At 36.3% G+C, this 25,992-nt stretch overlaps 1 protein-coding gene across 3 annotated transcripts in view; it reads left to right on the top strand.

Annotated features, from left to right (window-relative positions):
* DLC1 (DLC1 Rho GTPase activating protein) overlaps window positions 1-25,992 on the top strand; it is a 261,319-nt gene that overhangs the window by 131,668 nt on the left and 103,659 nt on the right. For all 3 annotated transcript variants that reach the window (XM_027885500.1, XM_027885499.1, XM_027885497.1), the window contains exon 5: window positions 1,368-1,401. In XM_027885500.1, the coding sequence (XP_027741301.1) occupies window positions 1,368-1,401 (34 nt within the window). The remainder of the gene's footprint in view (window positions 1-1,367; window positions 1,402-25,992) is intronic.

The following is a 25,992-nucleotide window of genomic DNA, read 5'->3' as shown; positions in this document are numbered from 1 at the left end:
TTTTCTTTCCTTGAAGCTGAGAACTTGATTCAACTCTGATTTTATTGCTTCTTTGGCATGTTAATTTTTTTCATTTCATGTAAATTAGTGCCTTTGTTGCATTACTGGAGCAAAATGGTCTTTCTGAACAAATATATGTTTACAAAAGGCAAGGGGAATGTTTTGCAAGCAAGAGGCTATTGTTCTGAAAAATATTAGTCTGATGATATGATATTTTTGAATGTAAAATTCAAACAACAAGTATTTAACCAGTCAGAGTGCAGGTGAAACAGAAAGAATCACAAAAGATATGTGTTAATGTTTATCATCTAAGACGTGTTCTAGCTGAAATTTTGTACAAAAATACCATCCGTGAAATGCTATAATGCACTATTTTATAGAGCAGGACAAATCAAATCCTGAAATTAAATTTCAAAGTCTACTTTGGGAACTCTATAGCAAATCTCAAGCTTGTTGGTTTGTTGTTTCTGTCTATCACTCCCCTCTTTCTTTTACTGTGAATCTGCAGCAAGAAAATCTGCTGAATAAAGGCTAGACTAACATAGTGGAACGTGATGTAAAATTGATACCTCAACTCACATGGCAGTTCTGCATACATTGCATACCCAATCTCATTTCTCACCCAGCCTTTCTTACCTTTATCATAAATACACATTTTAGAATTCTTTTTATATGTGTGCCATAGAAATTCCATTTTATTAATCAATCAATCTATAACCTTTTTTTAGGAAAAATCCACTCAGAAAATTCTTTTACATTTAGAAAGAAAAGCATAATATGCTTTTTTTTTTTAAACCATTGTAAAAAAAAAAATTTCCAAGTCCAGAAAGAATTACAGCTGGTGTGAAAACAATTCAATTACTTGTTGCTGAAAATTTATATAAAAAGTAAGAAACTGGTATATTATAGAGCAACATGTATTTGAACCTAAGTCTTAATTGTATAGAATCAGTGGCAGAACTCCATTTGATTTCTGCAGAAGAGAGATTTGGCACTTTGGTCTCATCTCTAGCCACATGGATTTTGTCTTCACTCCCTCAGAATTATTAAGTAATTTCCCAATGGAATTTTGTGGGCAAGTATTCTGGGATGATTATTTCAAAATGCGATCATAGGAATATCTTCTTAACTCCATCTCCTCCCTTCTCTTCTAGTAGTTTTTAACAGTAATTAGTTTCATAATAGATTACAACACACTCAAATGAGAACTGTAGGTTTCTCTCCAGAGTGCTTAACACAGTGGGCCCTCAGTTCTTTCCAGACCTTCTGGACAGTATAAAATTTACCTTAAGATTTTATAGTGTTTCCCTAATAGTATTGCTTTTTTAATAGCACTATCTTTTTTTTTTTTTTCTTTTTCCTTTCAGGCTATGCCAATTATTTCAGAGAAAGAGAAGGCTGGTGAGTCAATATTTACTCATTTTCTTATTTCCTTGTTGTATTTGGTTTTGGAATACAGTGTTGCTTAACTAAGTGATAAAACACAGGCTTCAACTGTGGGGTTTCTAACTTGTAGGATTACAGATCTGACAAATGTCTGTGTAAAGGTTGTTTCCTGAATAGGGTATTTTTCTGAAAAGTAGTCCATCTTTCTGTGTGATACTAATAGAGATGTTTGAAACTGTCCTACAAAGTATCCGGTTGGATTGCAGCTGCTCCATAAATGTCAGTCTTCCTGTAGTTACTAACTTGTTATTTAACCATCTATTATGATTTACTGGATGTCTCAATTAACAGACATGGATGCAAATGAGTTTTCTCAAGTTAGTGAAATTTGATGACTTACTGTGAACGTTATTGCCTGTCTTTAAATATGGCAGGAAATTCCAGTTACTTGGAGTATTTCACTGGAGATAATAATATTTATTTTGTCTAAGTAATTCCAGAATATTGAAAGCTTGTTTTTCCATTTTTTTCTGTCACATTTGTTCTCTGAACACTATATATACTTTGGTGTTGGTGGAATCCATTAAGATTGCCTGCTAGACACTGTCAAAGGGGTTTGTTCTTATGGTAAACACTAGGGAACGCTCCACTCTTAGCACTATGGTTCTCTGTGGTTTCTTGTTATTTTTTTTTTCATCGATACTTTGCTGCTGACCATTGAATATAGCTTATTGTTATAGTATCCAAGTGCCACCTGGCATTCAGATTTATATCTGATTTTTATTGCATTATCCTGGTTCAGATAATTTCTTTTCTTTTACTTATTAAGGGAGAGGAATAGGTTAAAAGTGTTTTGAGAGAAAAGCCACAGTTCTAATCAGTACTATAAAAGCTATGGAGCTGTCTGCTCAGGATGTTGCTATTTTAGGTGTTGAAGTTCAGAAATAATTCTCAAACTGTGACCCATACTTAATAAGATTTTTCTTTATAGATTTCACAGGTGGCATTATTTGGAGTTTCTTTTTCTGAGGCAGTCCATATTTGGCAACATCTTTTAAATTATGTCCCAGCATGCAAATTGACTATAACTAGCTTTACTATTTGCAGCTAATTTCAAATAAGTTCATCAAGTATAAAATGCAACGTTGAAAGTTTTTGTACATCTTTTGTAATTGCATACCATACAATATTAAAAACTCTCTGAAAGTCTTTGAAAAATCTTCAGGGCATAGACTTGTAATGATCCCAGTTTTAAACTAGAGGAATAGAGCTGCAACAAATATTTGCCATAGTTAATGGTTTGTTAAATTAGAAATAAAACTCAAAGCTCTATGTTTACTTCTGCAGAGTCAAAACTACCTAACATGTCCGTGTTGATGATGGTATAAAATCAATTTTTTTTTGACCTATTCTTTATAACCTGTACATATTCATATGAATCTCTCTCTCCTTTCTTTCTGCTCAGACTTCAGTGTTATGGGGTTTTGTGGACAGCATTATACTTAAAAGTAAAAATATTAGGAGGAACTTCATGCCACATGAAGTCACCTTGCTGACATTTCCATGCACATGAGCACAAGCTCAACTGAGAAAGAGAATGTTGTTGCCTTTTAATCACTTTTGGCTCTTGTTTAACTCTACAGCTCAGGAGCTCACAAGATCATGTTAGGGTTTTTGCAATATTAAGCATACATTAGGGAAATGATTATTAAAATCAGGCCTATTGGTTCCAGGGATAGTAAGTGCTATTTTTGTCAAATGCGATTGGATCTTGATTCAGACATTCAGGTCCCATGCTTTGCAATTTATCTTGCCATCATTTGATCATTACTGCTTACACTTCACCAGATAAATTACACTACAAGAGTCACGAATGAAAATGCTGTAAGTAAGGTGTGAAAGCCTTCAAAAAAGAATATAGCATATCTCCATGTCTGCTGTAAGAGAAAAAAACAAATACTAATGTTGTTATTTACTTGGAAATACCAGCAATCTAACTCATTCTAATTTATATTATTATGAATAAGCTAAAATACATTACAAAATATTACAGGACAAAAAGAAGGAGTTGTTTATGTTATTACTGTCAAGGCTATTAACATAGGAAGTAAAGAGATTAGCATCGTATTAAAATTGGGTTAAAATTAACTCAAAATTTCTAGTCCAACATCTTATCTCATCTTGAGAAATTTTTCTTGTAGGTCCTTCTTTCCTAATTACTACTATTTGCTTCCATCTGCAACTGGAATAATAAATAAAAAAAAGTAGAAAAAGTAGATTCTGGTTTAGAAATTTTATATACAGAAATAAAACCTTGTTTTTCACAAGACTTCCTATTCTATAGACTCCAGAAAATTTGATACTTTCAAGTGCTTTTCCTATAGGCAACCAAACATTTAGATTTGTAAATGGACCAAGCTGCTTAAACAGCCTAGAAATTCACACATTATTGATTATGTTTATAGCAGTTGTTAATCCTTGAAATTAAACATTTTCTTGATTTTATGTATTTTCCAACACACAGTAAATTTTGACATCAAATTCAAACTTTCAGATGAGGTATTTAAAAAAAAAAAAAATCAAAAAAACCAAACACCACACATACTATTTTTAGATTTGGAGCAGAGCCGAACATAATCTGAAAACACTACTGCTTTTGTTAATTAATAACTCAAGAGCTGCATAACCAGTTAATTTTTTAAACAGTGGAAAGTGCAATAAAATCAATTGCAGAGTCCCTTTGGCAAAAATCTATAAATGATCAGTATATTGAGCAGAACATCAGTCATGCCTAAATATGTTCACTATTGCTTTCCACTTGTGTGAATTAGGGCATTGCAAATGATGTACTGTGGCATCAGCTATTTCTGAGTAATGCATTTTTAAGAAGTCTCAATATTGTTGACATTTCTGGCAATGTTGACAAAAATAAATCTTTCAAAATAACATTTTGAGGTAGAAGTTAGGATCAAGCAGTTATGCACTGTTGGGGAAAATGAGGGCTCAAGCCAAGAGGTGACTCAGGATTAGTACTGCTGGCACCTAAATCAAGAATGCAGGCCAGAAACCAGATTCAAAACACTATTTTTTCAGATTCATTTGTTTTTCTTTTAAGTAATTTATGTATTTGCAAGCCTTTACTTACCTTGCTGACTGTTGTGATTTTTATTGTCGTATCCTGTCCACAAACTAAAGAAATTTGAGAGATGGAGTTCATCCTACCTGTCGGTAATGGTTGTGTCTGTGTCAGGGTTAGTGGTGTTGACTTAATTTATAGCCTACAATAATCAGCATCTGAACCTTTGATTCACATGACTATATGTCAGCATCTGTTTTACAGGTGTGAATCACAGGATGAGACTTCATGAATGTTATTGGTTAACTCTCCAGTAATTGTAAAGTCGAGATGGCTCCTAACACAAGTGTTATATTCAGTACAAAGAACCCACTGTGAGCCTCCTAATTCAGGCCTAACTTTTGTTTCTGGAGCAGTGTTCCCAAAACAAAGGTGAAATGATTGTTTGGGTCAATATTAGAATTATTGCTTAAGTCTCTTTGTGTACCTGCTTCATACATTTCCCAATGTATCCTCAAATATTTGTAGGGAATAGTGAACTCTGTAACTCAAAAACATTGCTATAACAGAGCCAGTGGGAAACAGAGTGAATATCCACATCTGGTCACAGACTAGTACAGCTCATTTCTCTTGAGGTGACAAACTATGTGCTATCACATAAACAGGGCAGAAGGTTTAGTCTAGCTCTAAACAAATATTAAATAAATATTAGCACCATTGGTCCATAATGTTCATCATGATAATAAAAAGTTTTTTCCTGTGCATAAAACAACTGTCCTGTTGAGCACACCTTTAGAATAGTTGCTGCTCTAAAAATAATAAAAATATCTTTTAAGTGAGAAGAGCAAGTGAATATGCTTTTGAGTTTTCATGACTCTATCAAAATATTCCCTCCTGCTTTAAAACATACTGTAGAAACAGTGCACAACATCTTTGGGTAAATCTCAGTGTTGTCTCTATCCAGTAGGTTAGAGGGGTCTACTTCGAGTAAAAGTGTCAGGCTTTATTATGTAGGACAACAGATTTGATAGACTGTTCCCCAACTGTGTTTTGATGATCAGCAAGCCAACAAGAGTATAAAATATTAAGCACAGCAGCCTCATTGGATCTCTGGTCAGCATACTGTGTTTGAAAGCTCCCCAGTAGAACTACAATATGAGCCTAGCAGTGAACAAGCCTTTTTTTTTTTTTCATTATTTTTCTGCATCAAATCTAGATTTCTGTTTAAAGATACTAATTAATAAAGTACATGCTCTACTGTCCTTTGGTGTTAATTTTCCTGGTTGTCCTTTCGATTCACAAGGAATACAAATACACAGATGATTAAAGGGACCTTAATGACAGGGTATTTCCTCTCACAGACTTTTAGTGTCAGTGTCAGGCAGCAGAGGACACTTGGTGCTCAGCCCCATGGTGAGATGAGCTGCAGAACAGGAGGTGATGGAGTGATGACAAGGTGGGTCAGGCTTGTCTATGAGAACTCACAGCAAGAGGACATGAAAAATTCAGTAGTGACAGGTTCACTGTCATATAATAAGGCACATAAAAGTGCTTGGCACTGGGTAGAGGTCTTCTATTTTGTTTAATTTAACTACATCTCTAATCAAAAAGGAAAAAAAAATCTCTACAAGATTTTACAAACGTTCTAGACCCAGATAAATTAATTCTTTCTACAAGCAGTATTCACTCGATGCTGTGTTTTCACAAAATCATTGAGGGTTCATCCATATATAACTTATTTTGATCCTAGGGCAAACATTACAAAATTCAATTTGACTGGATATCAATTTCCACATAAACTGGGGAGAAAAACAAGTTAATTGGCACAGTTACCAGTTTTCTGGCTGTGTTACAGTAACTCTAGCCAGCATGCTAGAATAAATTGGGCAAAATGAATTATTAATTTTTCCATTTTACTAGTGTTATATCTGGTTTTGGTAGAACAGTCTTACTAGTGCTTTTGTGAGACCTTAGTGTGAAGTACCAGTTTCTAGTTAGGTAATCTTTCTTTTACTGTCGATGTTGCAACAGTCATAAAATTTGTTTTAGGAGAGTGTTTGCTTTCTAAATAAAAATGTCAGGTGAGGAGTCACATTTCAATCTGTTGTACTGAAAAACAGTTACAGAAGCTCTGCTAGAGCATGCATGGATGGCTGCCATCCATTAACCAATGCTAATAAGTATATGTTAATTCCACTGCCGTTTGTTTCATTACTAGAGAAAATCGTTATGCCAATAGATACAGGATGTTGACCTTTCATGATAAGATTCCCAATGATGTGTAGTTGTTTGGTTTTCTCTGTTTTTTTCTAAATGCAGTAAAATATCTGATGTCAGGATTTTTGGTATTTGATTTTTAGTGGCTTATTAACCACACACTAGCATAGTTGTTCTTCTGAATAAATTACTTCACTTTTCAAAGTCACCCCGTGGTATGCATGTGGATATAAACATAAAAACCTTAAAATGCGCGTAGCCAAAGTCTCACTAATCTTAAGATGATGTGGCCATTTTCTTTAAGTTTGGGAGAAACAGTAAGTCCTGAGACTGCAGCTTTCCTGTGAAAGTCCACTTAAAACCATGCTAAATGCACTGGAAGCAGGATGACCCCTAAAATGCCTCTTGTTGTCTATTTTATATTATTTTCTTGAGTCTTAAGTGAAGAGAACAGTCAGGTAGTGTGAACGTGCTCTGAGGAGAGTCAGTAGTCCAGAAGGCTGTATACCCTTAGAGGAGGACAGAAACATTCCATGTCTGAACAGTAAAGCAGATTTTTTTGTGGAAGGCTAAAACAAATTCCATTAAAAAATTCTATAATAATAAAGTATATCTGAAGTAACATGTACTTGGGAGCTAACAGAACCTATTGTGCATAAAATTTCTTAGCTTCTGCTTTCTTACTCCACCTGCCTTAGTATGGGCCATCAGTATGGATTTGCTTTTATACTTCTTTGAAAGAGCTTCTTAAATCAAAATATGCTGTTATCTTCAAAGACTTTTAATTTTGTTCATTTCTTTAATATAATCTCATTTATTCTGATCTTTAAAATGCTTAGATAAAGAAGCTTGACTGAATTATTTTAGGCCAATTACAAGGACAGGCCATTCTTTTCATGTTGCATTGGTCCACATCATACACTTTAATGCTTTTTTAGCATGATGATTTTGTTAAATGTGGAAAAAATTTTAAATATTTCCTTGACAAATATTCAAATGTAATTTTTTATCTTAGAGGAAACAAGCCGTGCCTTAGTGCCTTATATTCCTGCGCTGAGCAATCAAATTTTGCTGGTTTAGTGTCTTTTCTTAAGTAATAAAATTACCTTATTTAAATCAAGGTATTTATCTGATAGGACTAAAGCTTTATATAAAGCTGAGGAGTTAATACTGCCAGTCATCATGCTAAATCTTTCAGCTGTCCTTTTTCATCCAATCCAATGTGTTTTTAAGGCAATATGTGTTTTCCTAGTTAAGGTGAGTTTACTTTTTTTTTTTAATCACAGAAATTATGTGATTATGAAAAAAAACCACAAGCATTAGCAATGAATTATTTTAAAGATATTTGACATTAATAAATTTCATCACAGATTGATAAGTTGTGAGAATGTGTCTCATAACAGACTTCATTGCCTAGTAGTAAAAAACAGTTAAACAAAGAATAACTTTCTTCAAGGACACCTTTGGAGGTCCTTTCTGCAACCTTCTGTCCAAGCAGACCAACCCTGAGTTCAGACAAGGTTGCTCAGGACTTTGTCCAATCCAGTGTTGGAAACTTCCAAGAATAGAGTGTGTGCAACCTCTTTAGGCTACCTGATCCACCGCTGCTCTGTCTCCATGGAGGAGACAGTTTCCCTTCCATCCAGCCTGCTCCTTTCTGATTTCAGTTTATGCCCATTGTCTCTTGTCATCCTCACGTGCACAATGTGAAGAACCCAGCTTCATCTTCTTGCTACCCTACTGTGAAGTCCTGGGGAGCTACTGGTAGGACCCCAAAAGCCACCTCTGCAGCCTGAACAAATCCTGCAACCTCAGTTCACAGACCAAGTGATCCAGACCCTGACCAGCTGGGTGGCCCTCCCGTGCACTTGTTCCCTTTTATCAATGTTTTTCTTGTATTGTGAGGATCCTGAAACTGGACTCACTATTGCAGCTGTGATCCCAAAAACACTGCCTAGAGAGGGATAATCCCTTCCCTCCATCTCCATCTTTTATTGATACATCACAGGCTGCTGCCAGCTCTCTCTACTGCCAAGGCATGCTGCTGGCTCATGCACAGTTTACTGCTTGCCAAGACCTCGGGGTCTTTTCCATAGAGCTGCTCTCCAGCCAGTTTTTTATTATGTATTTACCCACCCTTCCAGATTATCAAATACCAACTTGCAAACAACAATATTGTGAGAATCATGCTTTTTGTTGTCAAAGCAGAAAATACAGCAGGAGACTTAAGAATTTCTTACTTTCAGCCAAGTCAATTTTGTATTACATTATAAGTAATTATAATGTGCTCAGATTTTAGACCACCACCACCACACATACTGTAAACCTGTCCTTAGTATATTCTGGCTAGTATCATATAATTAATCTTAATCACGTTGTTTTTCAATATAGAGTTAATTATCAGTTACACAGTGATTCAGTAGTATTTATATTATCCAGCCCAAATTGTGGTGTCTTATTAAACTGGACATCAGAAGCATCTAGAAGAGGTAGTCCCTGACCAAAAGTGGCTTTTATATCAAAGCAAACATGATCAAGTTGTTCTTCCTTTCCTTTTTTGGCTATAGCAAGAACTACAGACAATGGTGATAACCAATTAATCAAGTTATTTCTAGGCTAATTTTGTTCAAACTGAGTTCATGGTAAAGACTTGTGTTGATTCTAATGAAATATAAACTGGTTCACTTTGTCCTAATTGATACTGGCATGTAGTCATTAGGCCATGATTTCCTAAGTAGTAATGTGACTGTTGCTTTGGAAATCAGGTGATGCTCTTTCTTTTTCAGTGTCCAGAAATAGAGTCAGCTTCTGAAAAGCTGAGGTGCCTAAAGCCAAATTTTAAAACTGGCTTTTGGCTATATATTTTCATAGTTATTTAGGTACCTGAAGATGAAACACAAGCTCTCTGTGGTGATACCTGCTAATTGTGCACCGATTCCCAGTCAAAGTTACTTTTGGGCAGCAAAATCTGTACATGGCACAAAATTATGATGAGAACTAGTCATTTCTGAAAAATTTAATACACTCTTCTTTACTTCTTTGGGTTCCTAGGCAACATTCAAAACATCTGTAAGATACTGTGCTCCTGTGTTCATATTCAAAAATTGGATTTGAACTGCTATGTTGTTTCAGAGTTGTTGAAGATGAACAAAAAAAAAAAAATTAAACCATGCTTTAGAGAAAAAGCTTAAAGCACTTAAAATCACGTGGCAGGATAACTTTTCTCTTTTTGTATCTGTTAAAACATAAGGGTAGAAACGGTTTCAGTCCCAGATCAGCTGGGGCATGAGCTTTATTGCACAAAGGCAGTAATGGGCTTTTTGTTGCTTACACATTTGAGGTACTTACATGCACACTTACTTAAAACTCCTGTCTTACTAGAATAAAAAGTTGCTTTTCACAAATCCTTAGGGAAAAGAGAAAGGTCTTTGATGATTGATGAGAAGATACAATTATTTACATTCCTCTAAGGACATGGTGAAAACTCAGGTGAGAGACATCTAAAAGCCCACTTTGGCCTAGGCACACCTGGAGAAAAAGTATCTTCCTGATGTGGAACCATCCTGGCAGCACAATGACAGGGCTGTATCGTAACTGCAAAGTCAGAAATTGCTCTGACTGGATTTTTTTTTACCTTGTTAGAGTTGTTTACCTATGATCTGAATGTCTCCTGCTACAGCAAGTGATGTTTGAGAGAATTGCGGTTTCAGCCTATAGTGTGTTCAGCATGAGCAACTAGACATTTTATTGTCTGTAAGCTCAAAGATACCAGCTATACTGACAAAAGGTATTTTTTATTATTTTGGAGATTTTTAAATAACTTGTGGTATCTAATCAAGTTTAGCTATTGTCTCATTCTCTGCACACACTCTTGTAAAATTAGATTGCTTTTGCACATATTAGGAAATGGCAATCAAATCAAATGCTGATTCTCTAGTATATGGTAGATGCCATTTGTCTTTAAAATGCACCAGTGTATGATTCTTATATGCAAAGTCAGTCACTTGCCTCATGCAGTTGCTTTATTACCATTATCAATCTACCTTTGTGTTAATTTTAACAATTAGCAAATTTCCTCTTCATGAATTTTAGGAAAGGATCAGATAACTGCATGAAATTGTTGCTTAATTTATAGGTATTGCAAACAAGGAAATGACTGAAAACCAAGTTTACTGATAGACAAAACTACCAAATGGTTTATAAGCTATAAATCTGCATGGAGTTATTCCTGCAGGTAATCATTCTTACCTCATGAGTTTGAACTAAGGTTGAAAATAGGAGTTTGCTAAACCCCAGTTTAAAATGATTTCTCTGTGTGAATATTCTCTTTAGTTCAATTGGTAGGTTATTAATTTAAATCCCAATCTACTGTGAATTCAATTGTACCTGCTGTATTTTAAACTAAAAAAGAGGAAATATTTGGTAACCAATTTCAGAGTGCTAGCCAGGTACATCATATCTCAGTAGATGCCTATAAGCAGAATCGAAAGGGAAAGGCAAAGAGGAAAATAACCAGGAATTTTAATACATGTTAAAATATAGACTTGAAATTAGAGAAAATCAGTTGAAATATCTATTAAAAGGCAAGAAAAAAATAAATACAGCTTCCTACAGGCGGATGTCTGATTTAATATGTCTTCATACTGTAAGGAAGAAAAAGAAAGACTGAGACTTTTGTCAAGAAATTATCTATCAATTGATTTACAGAGAATATTCTATACAGAACAAAACTCATGTCTACACTAGAAAGATTTTGTTCTTATAATTACTATGGGAGGCTCTCAAAACAGGCATGAAATTCCAGAATTCTCAGGGAATGCCAAGGCCTGTTTTTTTTGGTGGTATGGCTCATACTAACTCTTGGAGCAGAATAACATTTTTTGTGTCAGCACAAGTGTGCCTTTAGCAGAGTTTTATTGCACATTTGTAACTGATTTACCTGCTGTGGTACAAAATTTAAAATATGTATTGAGTTAATGAATTTTATTAAGTATTATCATTGTTGGTGTACTTGTGGCTGGAAAATGATTGGAAAGTTGAAAGAGATTGTATAGTTTTCCTAAAATTTCTTTCACCTTTTTAGAAGAACATCTCATACAAATGCTTTTTATACAGATTGCCCTTAGAACTGAAGTCTGATCCTGTGTTTCAAAACATGGATCCAGCCTAGGATCCAATTTTAGGACCAACTAGTGACAGAAAAATTGATTAATATAACCTTTTCCTCAATAAAATTAAGGACAATCTTACCACTGATTTTTTTAGGACTTGCCCAAATCATAACCCCCAAATACCAAATCAAAACTTGCCCAGCATGTCAAATTGGTAATGCAATATGTCATTATCCAAATATTGAGTTCAGCTTTGATGTGTCAAAAATGGTATTTTGTAGTAAAAATATATTGAATATTCGATTCTAATATGTACACTGAATATATTTTTATTACATGAGTGGTTTTTTTGTGTTGTCAGAGGAGTGGTTTTCCTCCAAGAAACAGTACCAATTATCCATCATCAAATTAAGAATACTATATAACTTATACAGCAACAGCAAAAGTCTTCTACATGTTAGGCAACTTTCTATCAGTAATTAGAAGGATCTTGAAATTTGCAGAAACCAGTCAATGATCAGAATACAATAAGTCAATGCAATTCTTTGGCGTAATAAAGAACAAAAGGTGTGAGCATATCTCATGAGAATATAAAACCACAAACATAACAAAAGAAGATTTTAAAAGCTGTAAAGAGATAGATAGATAGATACATAGATAGATAGATAGGTAGATAATGTTACAGTTGTCATCAAAACTTGGCATAATTTTGCTCTTAATGAGGAAATGGCCATTGGGAAACTAACCAAGAAAGGTTCCAATTCAAGATTTTGCCACATATATATTAACTTTCGCAGTAAATTTCAAAGGCATTTCCGGAGAGACAAGGTATGCCACATTAGGCAAACTACGAGGAATAAGAAACAGACGTCTTTTCATAAAGCAAATCTAGATAAAAATCTTTAGCAAAGTAAATTGCATTTATTTATATTAAAAAAAAAAAAGAGATATGAGCCATACTGCTTTTTTTTTTTTTTCCTCAGTATAATCATTATAGCTTAAGTAAGTTAAGCTAACTCTACCAGTAGAAAGAAACAATTCAACATCTGGAAGATCTTTGCTGCGTCTGTGTTGGCGTTTCATGCTTTTTGGTGCTTTGTTCACCAGTTCCCGAGACTCTGACTTAAACCTCTCCCTTATTTTCTGAAGTGCATTCAAGTTCAGCTAAAGATGTAGTGATCATTTTATTTTCTGAGAGATGTTATTTAGTCTTCCTTACCTGTTTTTCTTTAAAAAAGCAAAATAAACCCTTAAAAATAAAGCAACGTAAAAAAAAAAAAGAAAAAAAAAGAAAAAAAAAAAGGAAAGGAAAAAAAGACAAAATATTTTCGTAGCATGTTGCAGTAAGGACCACTATTTTAACAGATTGAAGCAAGATCAAGAATTGTAATTGTCAGAGAAGTAAATGTGTTGTTATAGTAGACTTCCAGCTGTGTTTAGCAAGTAAAATACTACTTTACTTTAAAATACTGTACCATGCAAAAGCAGTACTGCTTACAATCTGAACTGCAGGCCGAACCCACACAGTGCAGATAACCAGAAGAGAATTGGCTCCTATATTTCCTTCTGGTTGTTTCCTATAGTGCTGCACAATTGCTTACACGTGGTCTTTCCCTCTCCATTTAGAAATCCAGGCAATGGATTTAAAAATATAATGATGAAAAAAACAAACTACTACAAAAAACATACTTGTAAACCTGGGTTTTTCTCTCTTAAAGGAGCTCTGAGTCACACAGATTTATTTCATTTGTATTGTCAGACAAAGGTATAGGCTAAATAACAAGGAAATTTGGAGTGCACATATCCAGCAGCCACTGAGAATAAAAGGGCACCTGTTTCAAGAACACAGTCACACAGCAGCAACTGAACAAGTAAATTAAACAGGACAAGGACTCAGGTACTCCTGGTTCTTTAGTTATTATGCTTCCTGCTGTAGTTTTAAACCATGGTATCTGGCACTTTTATAGAAAAGACCTATGAACACTTGAAAGATATCAAGGACTAGGAACTGTTTGAAGCCAGCAGTGGTAGAAAAATCACCCTTAATGTCATTGAGTGGTCTTGATCAAAAGGATCGAACAGATTAATTCATTCTGACATCCTTTGTCTCCATGTTTAGTCCTTGCTTAGGTGATTCAAATAGGAATTTATGAGCAACTCATCCTCTTGATGGAAAGATCTTTAGACTCTTGCTTCCCAGATAAGGCTTGGGAAGGGCATTACCTCTTGTAATGAATGGAAAATATACCTCAGAGAGATTTTAGCATAAGGATTTGAACCACTGCTTTCACCTACCTCTTCTCTGTGCTTTCACTCCTTCTGACAAACTGTCTTCAAGGTTTTGAACTTTTACTGCAAAGGAGATTTGGAAATTAATTCTTTTGCTTACAGACAAATGGATCTGGTGACTGAACTTTTGCCTTTTAATTGCCTAGCTATCATGCAACAGTAATTAGTTCAGGAGGGAAAAAGGTTAAAAACAGTGAGCCAGAAAATTGTCTGTACTGCTGCTCTGGGGTGCAACTTTCTTTAAATGGCAGGGCAAGGTAATCCCTGGTATAACTGAGGGAAGCGGTGTGGGTGACAGTGCCCTGGCAGGCATTAGCATCTGTCTCACTTTACACTCCCTGTAAAGCAGCTTTTTGTACCACAGATTGCTGTTCCAGCACTCTGCCTCCTCTGGGATAAGCCTGTGAAATGGGCAGAGTTATGCTGAGCCATGCTTAGCACTTGTTGTTCATGTATCAGTACCAAACCGTGATGATTTACTAGTAGTGGTAAGTGGAAGTCACTGCAGCCATAATTATAGCCTGCATACCAAATTATTATCTGCATGAGTGCTCACTCTATCAGCAGCCTACCTACAAGCTGATGAAACCCGAGAAAGCCTTACATGAGTGTGACAAAGAATAAAGAAGCATGGGGGCAGAGCTCCACATTAATTTGGTAGAAAACCAGCCCCCTTTTAACTTCCCAACCTTACCAACACTGAGCAATGTTTTCACACAGCAGGAGTCAGGGTTTGCTTTTATTCCTAATGGACCTTTGAACAGCAGATGTGACTGATAAGAAGCAGCAGATTTCATTGATACAGTCAAGTGACTGTCAAGTGAACTTACAGGCATAATACTTTCCTGAGCCTGCAGCAATTAGACACTTACCCATTCATAAAACAGTCCTTAAAAAGCAAGAAAAGTGTGCTGTGTTCTCTGATTTATGCTGTAAATAGCACAGATTTTGGAGTATACTTTACAATAGTATTAGGATGGTCTCTTTCTTTACAGCCTGTAGTAAGACATATTCTCGTCATTTTACTAAATGACATGATTTGTTAAATATTGGTGTTTACTACTGAATCTTTTTACTTATTGGAGCAAACAACAGTTCTAAATTATACTAGGAATTTGGGTGCACTGCATTTTAATTCATGACATGCTAACAGCCTTCACATTTCATCAACTAAAAGATTAAGTTCCTTGAGCAATAAAAAGCTAATTCGTATTCCCAGACATGAAAAAATATCCCTACGTTAATGTAGAGAACATATGTCAACTGAGCATATGTATCTGTAACTGAAGGATAAAATCATTTCAGAGGAGCACTTATCACCAAACCAAAATTTACAAGCTGACAAAATTTAAATTAAGGGTCATTCCTGAAGAGCATCCAAATAGATTAATGTCAGAAAATCAAAAAGTCATATTTCTGCTCTTCAGTTATGTTAGAAAATAGGTATACCTTTATGATTGGACTGTCTTTGTATCTCTGATATCTGACTATAGTTAACTGATCTTAAAGATCTTAAAGGTACAACACAATGTTTTTCCTTTCCTTCATTGCCTACTCTGAATCTCTTGAGAGAAACGCAGTACCTAACTTGCAGTCCAAAGTCAGTAAATCCCTTCACATGTAACCCTGAGAGGACACACACACTACTCTTTAGCTTAGACTGCAGTGCTTCATGTTGAAAGCAGTACTAATTCATGCAGGAATGTGCCAAAGCTTATACTGATTCATTTTAAATGAGACGTCGTTACATTTCCTATGCACCTTTCTAATTCATACTGTACACTTTGGAACTTTTTTGATTTAATACCAATATGAATTTCATTAAAAATAGGGACTTTGTTCCTAGTTTCAACAATGAGGATTGAGCTGGATTCCAGTCCACTGGCTCTTCAACTCTGTGCTTCTCTCTAAGTCATTCTTTCTACTGCCCTACCCCAAACATCTCCTGAGAGTGTGTCTACTGGCTTTTCCCAAGGAAGACCTTTGTAGTTTCAGGCCTCCAGGTCCAGCACTGACCCCAAATAGCTTGCAGACCTGTGGCCATGAACTGATGTCTTCATTCTAAGAGACAGCTAATTCTTGTAGGGCAACTCAAGTTTTTAAGTGAACTAATGATATTCTTTTCTGTTAGATCACATAGAAAATGCAAAAATAACAAATCCAGCATACTTTTTCTTGCATCACTTTCTTCACTTTTGTGATACATACTTCTGACTTAAGTACAGTCATCTTGAATAGCTTAGGATCTTAGGTCATGTTTTGCCACTTAAATGGGGCACTCTTTCCAGCTGATTTTCCAGAGCATTTTCGTATTCACTAGCACAATCATCAGAAAGCAATGAAATGGTCTGTGATAAACTGAGTTCATCTCTACCATCTTCTGCTAAAGTTTCCTTGACACCTATTCAACAATTCATTTCCTTCATAGTTTCTCTTTGATAAGTTTCCACTCCTTCAAGCCTTTTCCTCATAAATACAAAAGAAATCTAGTTTCCCTGGGGCTATTTGTCATAAACTCTCTACACCGCAAGAGCTGACCAAAAAGCATAGTTAGAGACTGAACCAGAGCCTGGAATGAAAATTCCTTATTCAGTAGCGCCTACAAGGGCTCAGAAGCCACATGCACATTCCTCTGTTAGCATATATAGCAGCTACAGGCTGCAGTTTCTCATAGAGTGTAGGCCTTGTATCCCTTCTCTACCTTTCCTATATTCTTTTAAGGCATTTTTTCATGGTTCTTTCAAAGTGTTCATTTAATGTGTAACCCAGGTACACATGATTAATTATCTCATACTTCATAAGGAATAGCTAACAAATTGCAGAACATGCTGACCTTCAATGGGAATTGAATACTTTCATCACATTCTTACAGTGTCTACACTTCATTTTTCATCTCTTGCAGTTACAGCAGTCACCTGTAGTATGTTTATCCACCTCTAGGAAGTCTACCTACCTGAAATGTTGCGAGAGAGGGATGTGAATCCCTAAAAGTTGTACTAACTGTTTAGCTGGGATCTCAATGTGGATTTGTGTTCAAATGCATGCTGTCAATTTTTAAATGGGATTTATAGCTTGGCTTACAGTTCAGGTAATAATTCCTGGGGTTTATTATGCATGAATCTGCTATGTTTGCAAAATATATATCCTTCTTCATGTATTCAGTGGGCCAGCTTGTGATTAACCTTAGCACAAATAGATTGAAAGTTGTAATTGTCTGAAAGAGAGCTGTGTATTGAAGGTGAGTCACAGTTTGCTTCCCCAACTTTATTTCACTGCCTTCTAAGTTCAGGAATTCAACCATTTGCTGTAAACTGGATCACTGGAGTGATTCACATGAAGTCTATTTTTTACGCTATGTTGTTTTAATGAGCTGGCTTTCAGCAAGCTGTGCAAACATTTGCCTCAGTACCAAATGAGAGAACAGCTTGGTGTAATAAGGGACACAGGCAAAAACACTCTGAAGAAAGAAATTACATATTTCTTGTAACAGTCTTCTGCTGCTAGTGTCTTAGGAAATAAATACCTTAAAGAGGCTGTGCAAGATTTATACAGGTATGGTGAATTTGGCACAGAAAAAGTACTTAAGTACTACAAGACGCAATTCTAACTGGCCTAGAATCAGGACTACATGGCTACACAGGCATTCAGAAGATACTGAAAGAATCCTTGGTATCTAATAGAAACTATGGACTCCCTTCAGAGATTTGAGACTGTTACAGATTGTCTTTTGCAGACTAAGCATCCCCCCCTTCTACTGTTATGTTTGCTGTGCTGGCATGGTCATGTGGTATGTATATGAGCTGCATAGCCATCACCATCTAGACTCCCTTGGTACATGTGACTTTCCTCTGTTCCACTGCCTTTTGTGACACTCCCGTGTCCATTGGATTGGTCCCCTAATCTGTTCTGGCTGACCTGATTTTTCTGGAATCCTTTAGCATTTCTGAAATTATGTCACGTATTCTCAATCAAGCCATGTCTTTACATAGACTGTTGATATATTACCATGCTCTCGTCCTTCTTCTTCTTGCTAAGGGCTACTGTCCCTAACAGAGGTCCCCACCATTAACATCTTCTATTTCCTGCCAGGTATATAAAGATCATGTACCCTCCGTGCAGAGAGTGCTCTGCTGGGGACTGTAAAAGCAATATGTGTTTACTGCAACACTAGACACCATTTCAGAATAAGTCAGCATCTTTTGCCCAACAGGAATCCAGCACATTGACTCTCAGGCAAGGAGAAGCAGAATGGATGTAAGGTCAGCATATCCTTGCTGTTAACGCACAGTTCAGTTCTTTGTTTCAAGCTTCAGCACCAGGCTTATCTGGACTTTTTTGAGCTTCTGTGTTTGGTAGATGCAGTTAGCAGCTGACCTTCCCTTATTCTTCTAAGAGAGCTCCTTTCATGGGGTGGTTCACTGGTAAAATAAATAAAGTAACTGCAAATGTTTGCATGACATTCTCTGTTTTCCACACATTCATTCATGTCTTTTTCACAACAATGTGAAAAAGTCCATTTTTCCATAAAAGGGTGCGGAAACATCTAACCTTCAACAGATTATGAAGTTTTGCAACTGGCATGAAGGTAGATGTGATAAGGGAGCAGGGTGTTTATGGAAGAAATTTAAGAAATCACAATATTTTTAAAAAAATTGAGACAATCTAAACTCCTTTGGTAAAACAGAAAAGATTTCATTTGGGGTATATTATTTGTATTGCCTCCTACAGATAAAAAAACGTATCTACTAAGGATCAAAATATGCAGTAGGTTTTGGTGAGATATATGTTTCATACTTCATAGGTAGGTATGACAGCTATATACAGACCTTGTTTTGATTGATGATCAGTGGTACTTTACTGAAAACATTGTACCAAGAACATGTGCAGATGCATAAGATACATGAAGATCTGCAGCTGAAATTAGAATGGAAAGACTTTTTCTGCAGTCTTCTCATCTCCAAGGCATGGTAAGCTTTAGAAATGGCATCATTCCCCTAGATGAAGACTAATGAAAGGTCTTTAACCTTTGAAGGCCAAAATCCAGAATCTAATGTATTCAATATCTATCAAGAACATATTTAAGAGCTGTTTTGAAAGTTTTTTAATGACACATCATTCTTAATCCTAAATGATAGAATTTATTTTTTAGTAATTTGATTATCCAGATGCTGAAAGCTTACAGTTCTTACATAGACAAGGAGATTTTCAACATCAAATAGCTCGATTATTTAGGTTGCAATGAGGTTAATTAGTGACTAAATCTAATCCTATTAATTGAAACTCAGAGCTGTCATGACTTGGTAGGGACAGGGCTTTTCAAAGTTTGTTTAATATTGAAGGACTTACATTAAAACCTGCTTTTTAAATGCCCTTTTGTCAAGTCTTGAGCTTTTGAACTATATTTCTGTTTTATTCCTGACTTTTATAATCAGTTAGCCAAGCTCAAATTTGTTATCAGTACAGTGACAGCTGCTCACTCTAAATTTCAAAAAAAAGCAGTCTAGAATCACTCTCCTAAGGAAAGTACACCAAGAGTAGAAGAGTATACTTGCGTGTTGTACAAGAGTACATTTTGTGCTACAACTTATGGTGAAAGTTTTCACTGAATGTGAGGAAATATTTTATGTCTACATTCGTAATATTCTCTAGTACTTGACTAAAGGGGAGTAGGTTTGGATTGAAAAAGGCTTAGCAACATCTAAGTTTTTATATCTAAATATGCCATCCTTTTGCACCCTCTTCTAAAGAATGTTTCTCTTTTTTTTTTTTTTTTTTTGTTCCTTATGCACATAAAGTATTGAAGAGCACTACTCACATGAGAAAAAATCTCCTGAATATCCTTCAAATGTAACCTAAAGACACACTCATCCTACCTGCCTTCAGAAAGCTGCCAGTATCAGCAAACAGGGCTGAGCTGATTTAAACCATGAAAAAAAGCATCCAATAATGTTTCACTCGGCCTTTCAGTTATAAGGATTAAGTTTTGATATGATAAATTTATGTCTGAATAGCAGGTCCTTTTTCACAGGGAAAGGGTAGCAGATTATCAAGGAACTACCAAACTTTCTGAGAAATACTGCTGTGTCCTATCAGCCTCCTGGTCCCCAAACTGTCTAGTCCAAGCTCACTATACTTCCACAGCCAGCCTTCAACCAAAGTGTCATAACCTGGACTCTCAGTAAAGATTTTCTATGCACTGCAGTGGGACTCCAGAGAGCAGATATGTCATGGCTAAAATCATATGCAGCAGGAACAGTAAATTTGCAATTTTTTCTGATTAGCTGAGAAGTAAATTAAGTAAAGATATGGAGAAATCTAATTCCCAGAATAGCAAACCAGAGTGTCTCATTAAAACCTCATTTAATAGTGTTGCTAACTTCATGGAGTAAATATAAAACATTAACATCTAATAATAATTTCAGCTGGAGTTTTAGATTTCTTTTGTAAGTATTTAAGGTATGCTGTGTTCATTCAATATTCACAAAGACTTTGTTACGGGTAACAGAATTTATCTTTCAGTTGAGGTGATGACTGCTTTAATCTTCCAGATAATTATGTTTGACACAGTCCTCATAAAGTTTCAACTTGCATCTGTGATACATTAAGCTTACACAAGGCGAAGTGAAATATTAAATTCTTTATCTTTCAAAGATTAGGCATCAGAACTTGTAATCAGTAAGATTTCAGTTCAAATAACATTCCCCAGAAGAAAGACATCCTACAAAAAAGCATGCAATAATTGATAACAAAATCATTGTTTTGCTTTTCTACTTAAAATTTTTTTAAGTCATTAATTGTAACCAATATTCTGGGGGAAAAAAATCAGTTCAGTGCAAGGAAACCAATTCCTTAAAATTCTCTTTATTCAATTCCATCAGAGCAGGGCCTAAAGAAAGTTCTCACCAGCCATGTAGTGGCTGAATTTTAATTGCCAAATGGAGGCAAGCAATTAAAACTACAGTAGATGACGATACAGTTACTGTCTCCTCTCCTTGCCTGTCTCCTTCTTTTCTTGTCTCTGCTTCACAAAGCTGTGTATATCAGTCTCCCTCTTGACTCCAACACAACTTTCTCATTGCGTATTATATTTCATGAGGGACTGACTGTTTTTCACCCTTTCATGAAATGAAAATGGGATCAGTAAAAGCCCATGAGAGACAGGTTGCCTCGTTCATCTTGCAGAGCTGGCAGCAGTTCAGAGCTGTAGTTGCAAAGACTTCCCAGGCTGTACATAAGCCAGGTGAGAAAATATCTTCTGATCTGCTCTTTGCTAATATCCAGCTTTGAAGAACTGCTGTGAAATAGAATTTCTCAGAGGCTTGCCAATGGCTACAACAAAGGGACTTTCAGAAAGAAGAAATATGTCTATAAAAGAGCAAATTCCTGTACCAAATCACTATCAAGTATTATTTAGGTAAAATTTGCTAGAATTTCTCAACATCAGGAAAATAACATATCCTTTCATTCATTTTCCCAAAAACTGGATTTAAAAGGAACACAAAAATAAAGCATCTCAAGGAAGTTATGTCACAGTGAACCACAGGACAAAGGGTTTAAGCACGGCAGATACCCGAAACAGAAACCCGGAGTCTGAGAAAGTTAGGCAGTGTTAAAAATATATCCCTCATCTAACTATGTAAATAAACATTTGCACAAAAATGGAGCAAGAAGTTATCATTCACAAACCACCCAGCAGTGCTTTAATTAATGAAATCATGAAATCTAATGAGGTGTCTGTTCCAATACCTATTCAGAAGTTTACCTACTTTCTACATTCTTTGCCTCCTATGAAAACTCCAGTGTTTCTCCTGTTTTCTCTACCACTGAGGCTGAACCTCAGCAATTCAGGGAGGATTACATCCTGGTTGTCTTCACTGCAACAAACAAGCCAGTAGAGATTGTGTTTCACAGTGCTGCAATGGCAGCAGCAGGGATGAGAAGGGAGGAGGACAGCTCTGCCTCTCTGCATCACTTAATAAACCACATATTACACAGGGCAGTGCTAATGAAGATGATTTACATGAGCCTCTTAAATCTCACTAAATCTCAGGAATGAGCTTTTTCCATCTTTCCCTTGAAGCACTAGGACTTCTTCTCTGGTTTAATATGGCTTGCTGCTCTTTGATCTCTCTGTTCAGGATGATCTCTGTTCTCAGAACTATCTCCCTGCTTGGCCTCTGACATAGATGAGACCAGCTCACATAATACTCCCCACACTCCCATTCTGCTCACTGTTCTGTACACAGACACCAGCCTGCCACCAGTACATTATTTTAAACTCATTGAATCAAATTGGTTCTACTCACAATCATTGTTCATGTTGGCCATTGCAGACAAGTGAAAAAACTTTGTTTCTTTAGCATATCATTGATAATGTGCCATTTTGCATGAGGGATGTCTAAAGAGGCCTGTAATTAAAGAAACTCACCATTTTAGTAAGACCTTAGTATGACCAGGAGAGAGGGACAGAGAGAGCAGGCAAGCGAAAACAGAAGGAAGGAAATATTCTAATTATGAAAGAAGATTGTAGAGAAGAATTTGAACAAGTAGTAACTATAGAGTTGCTTTTAGCAAAGTGTTGGGCTGTTTGGGTTTGTGAGGTTTTTTTTATTTTTTTTGTTTTGTTGGTTTGGGGAATTTTGGGGGGGGGGCAAGGGGGAGGATCTGAATTTTTCTAATACTGCCATGAATTTTATTCTATGAAATTTTATTCATCCTGCCCTAATTCCACTGATGGGACCAGTCAAGTCATAGTATATTACACAGCTGACAAAAAGCTATCTAAGTATGGACCATTTGCCTGTCAGTCAATGTGAAAAAAGGAGAAACGATGTTGTTTATTACTCTTTTTCTGTGGTAAAGTGTAACACATGGCTAATGCTCAAAACTAATTTCAGTTCACAGCTTTTTGCTATCAACTATTCTGTATTAAAGAGAGCTAACTGAGAAAATTCTGTGGCTCAAGTTTGATATTTGGACATGTTTGGACACCCTCTCCACAGATTAATACTTGCATAAACTTCTCTAAGCAGGTGTTTCACATATGGCTAAACAGAATGAAGCTTTAACACTTCCTTTCTCATTTGAATTTTAAACTATGGCACCAACGTTCACTACTGTGTCATTTTTTTCTCTTTAATATACAGTGTTTCAGAAAAGAGGGGGGGCAAGACTTGTGTTTGGTTTTTTTTCTAATAACATAATAGTTTATAACCAGTTATATTAAAAACAAGTTAATATGGAACAACGTGCAACTGAAACTGAAAGCTTATTTTCTTTCATGTTATTCAGTTACTTATTATTTTGTATTTATGGCTGTGATTAGAAATGTTTTCTGCATTTCTGTGTTGGTTTATTTATTATTCTTGGAGCACACAGTGATAGTGAGACAGCAGTTCAGAAACAGCCAGATAAGCTTACACTTTGAAGTGCACAGAACTCCAATTAAGCTATGCGGCTATTTGCAAAGCAGGGCCATAATCACACCATGAAATTTGCTAAATATTGTTAATATTTGAGATCATGTTTAATTTGAAATTCATAAAGGTATAATAGAAGGCTCCTCTACTCAGTTTATGTATACCCATTAGTATGTATTTTTCTTACAACAAAAGGCAATTAAGGTAAATATTTTGACAAGATCTTCTCAGTGGTCCAGCAGAAGTCTTTGGACGTTGAAAAGCTCACAAAAGCAACAACAATTGTTGCAGTCTGCATCATGGACTGCTGCTCTGGTAGGTGGATCCTGTGCATTTTCTCTCTTAAACTTAAACAAGCTTGTTGTTCAAAAGTACAGGTCTGTGCCATGGTACGAGGGTATAAAGCCTGCACAGGGTGCAATAGCAATGTGTACAGAGGCAATGACTGTCATCCAGAGAGAAAAAGACTGTCCCTGGGGCTTCTCCACACCCCTACTACCACAGGAAATCAGAGAGTGCAGGGATGCCAGGCAGTGTACTCTTCCTATCACGGTGGAAACTCAGGCAACTTTCTCTGTTGGTCTACTCTCTCATGGTCTACTATCTCTTCTCCTTACTACATCCATATAGCCCCTAGGCTTTCAAGGGTTAATTCGAGGGTGTTGACATGTCACATGGGCACTTTTCTGAGTGCAAAATATGGTGGGACACATAGGGTTGAGTTGTGCACTTCCACCTCTGCAGAAATCACTCCCCAAACTTCTATTACTTTCTTATGTGCAGCTTCCACTGAGACCAGGATGCAGAGCAGCTCCAGTCTGCAGAGCAGAGCATTGTCCAGTGAAGCAATGCTCCCACTGGCACAAAATACTCTCAAGTCCTTGCCCGCCCTAGCAGGAAGGACTGATAGGAGCAACATGGAGGAGAGCAGTCAGCCATAGGAACCATAAGTCAGATGGTGAAGAAGGGCATAGCTGGGAGAGGAACAGGGAGGAAACTGTGCAAAGCATAATGGAGCAGTCTTTAGAAGGTAGAAGCAAAAAACGGTAGCAAGGAAGAACCTGTACAACAGTTTGGAAAGGAGTAAAAGAAACGGAGAATAGAGGACATCATACACAAATCAACAGACAAATCCAGTCTGTGGGCTGGGAAGAGTCCCAACCTGTTCTACTTTTTTTTTTTCTGTCAAGGACTAATCTTCATTTTTACTTCATTTTATCTGTATCATGCAGAGATATGTGACACAAGAAAGAATCCTAATGTTTTGCTCAGTACCATATAAGTGGGAGGCCAGACCACGGGAAGAGAGAATAGTCCTCCTTGCTATAACCCCTACCCTTCCTGCCAAGTCTGGACTTCTTTAATGCAAGAATTCTCACTCCTAGTGTCAGAAATCAGAAAAAAATAATGTCCTTCTAAAAATTTTATTCTCAATTTGAGATAAAGCAAAAGTTGTAATGGAAGGATTTTTTTATTAAAGTGCCTCTTTGGAAATACCATGGTGTCACACACCCATTTCTTTTTCTTCTATGATGAGAGGGAAAAAATTATGATGACAGAGTGTGGCTGCCATTGCAGGGTCAAATCCTTCTATGTACAGCCTGGTCCCATGGCTGGTTCCTAATGAGGCATGGGGAAAGCTAAGAACTGGAGAGTTGCCCATGGATAGACCAATTGCCCATCTGTTTGCACCCTTACAAAAGGACACCTGTGTGCTAAAAGAATGGAAAGGGCTGTCCAGGGAGGTGGTGACTTCTCCATCCCTGGAGGTATTTAAGAAGAGACTAGATGTGGCACTTAGTCTCATAGTCTAGTAACTGTGGTGGTAGTGGATCAAGAGTTGGACTTGATGATCTCAGAGGTCCTTTCCAACCCAACTGATCCTATGATTCTATGATTCTATGAAACTTCTGAATATTTTTACCTATCTGATTGAAAAACTGATTTTTTTTTTTCCAAACCAAATCCAATTGAATCAAGATGTGGCTTTGTAATATCAAGAATTTTGTTGAGATTTGTCAAGCTTCTAATAAAACTTTTCTGTTTCAACAAGTACATCTTATTTTCCGGTCTTTCCATAGGAATTTCTCTAAATCTTTACAGTCCACTCTGATTGGTGGCTGCTTCTTGTCTAAAGAACAGATATGTATCAGATATCTCAGATACTGCACATGTTGCAGTACTGGAGTTTCTTTTGGAAAGCAGCACATGTCAAATTCAAAATTCAAAGGGCTCCTTTGCTAGCCTGGTCTCCTAGATAGCATTTGGAAACATCTGCTGAGAGATGAAACAATGACACATGCCATGTGCCCAGTAGGCTTTTTTAATTAGACATAAAATTCTGATTCTGAATCATTCATTTGTTTTGTGATACTTACTGAGAGTTATGGCATTGCTTTTTTTGTTTCTGTAACTAGCAGAGAGAAGATTGCACACATCAGATCATACAGACTGCATAAACCACTCAGCAAAGATGGTCTGGATTTGACACACC

This window comes from Empidonax traillii, unplaced genomic scaffold (assembly GCF_003031625.1).
Source record: "Empidonax traillii isolate 1590-97213 ecotype Southwest subspecies unplaced genomic scaffold, ASM303162v1 scaffold167:size2001844, whole genome shotgun sequence".
NCBI lineage: Eukaryota > Metazoa > Chordata > Aves > Passeriformes > Tyrannidae > Empidonax > Empidonax traillii.
Note: the sequence above shows the minus strand (reverse complement) of the source record. Positions and strands in the feature narration are given on the sequence as shown.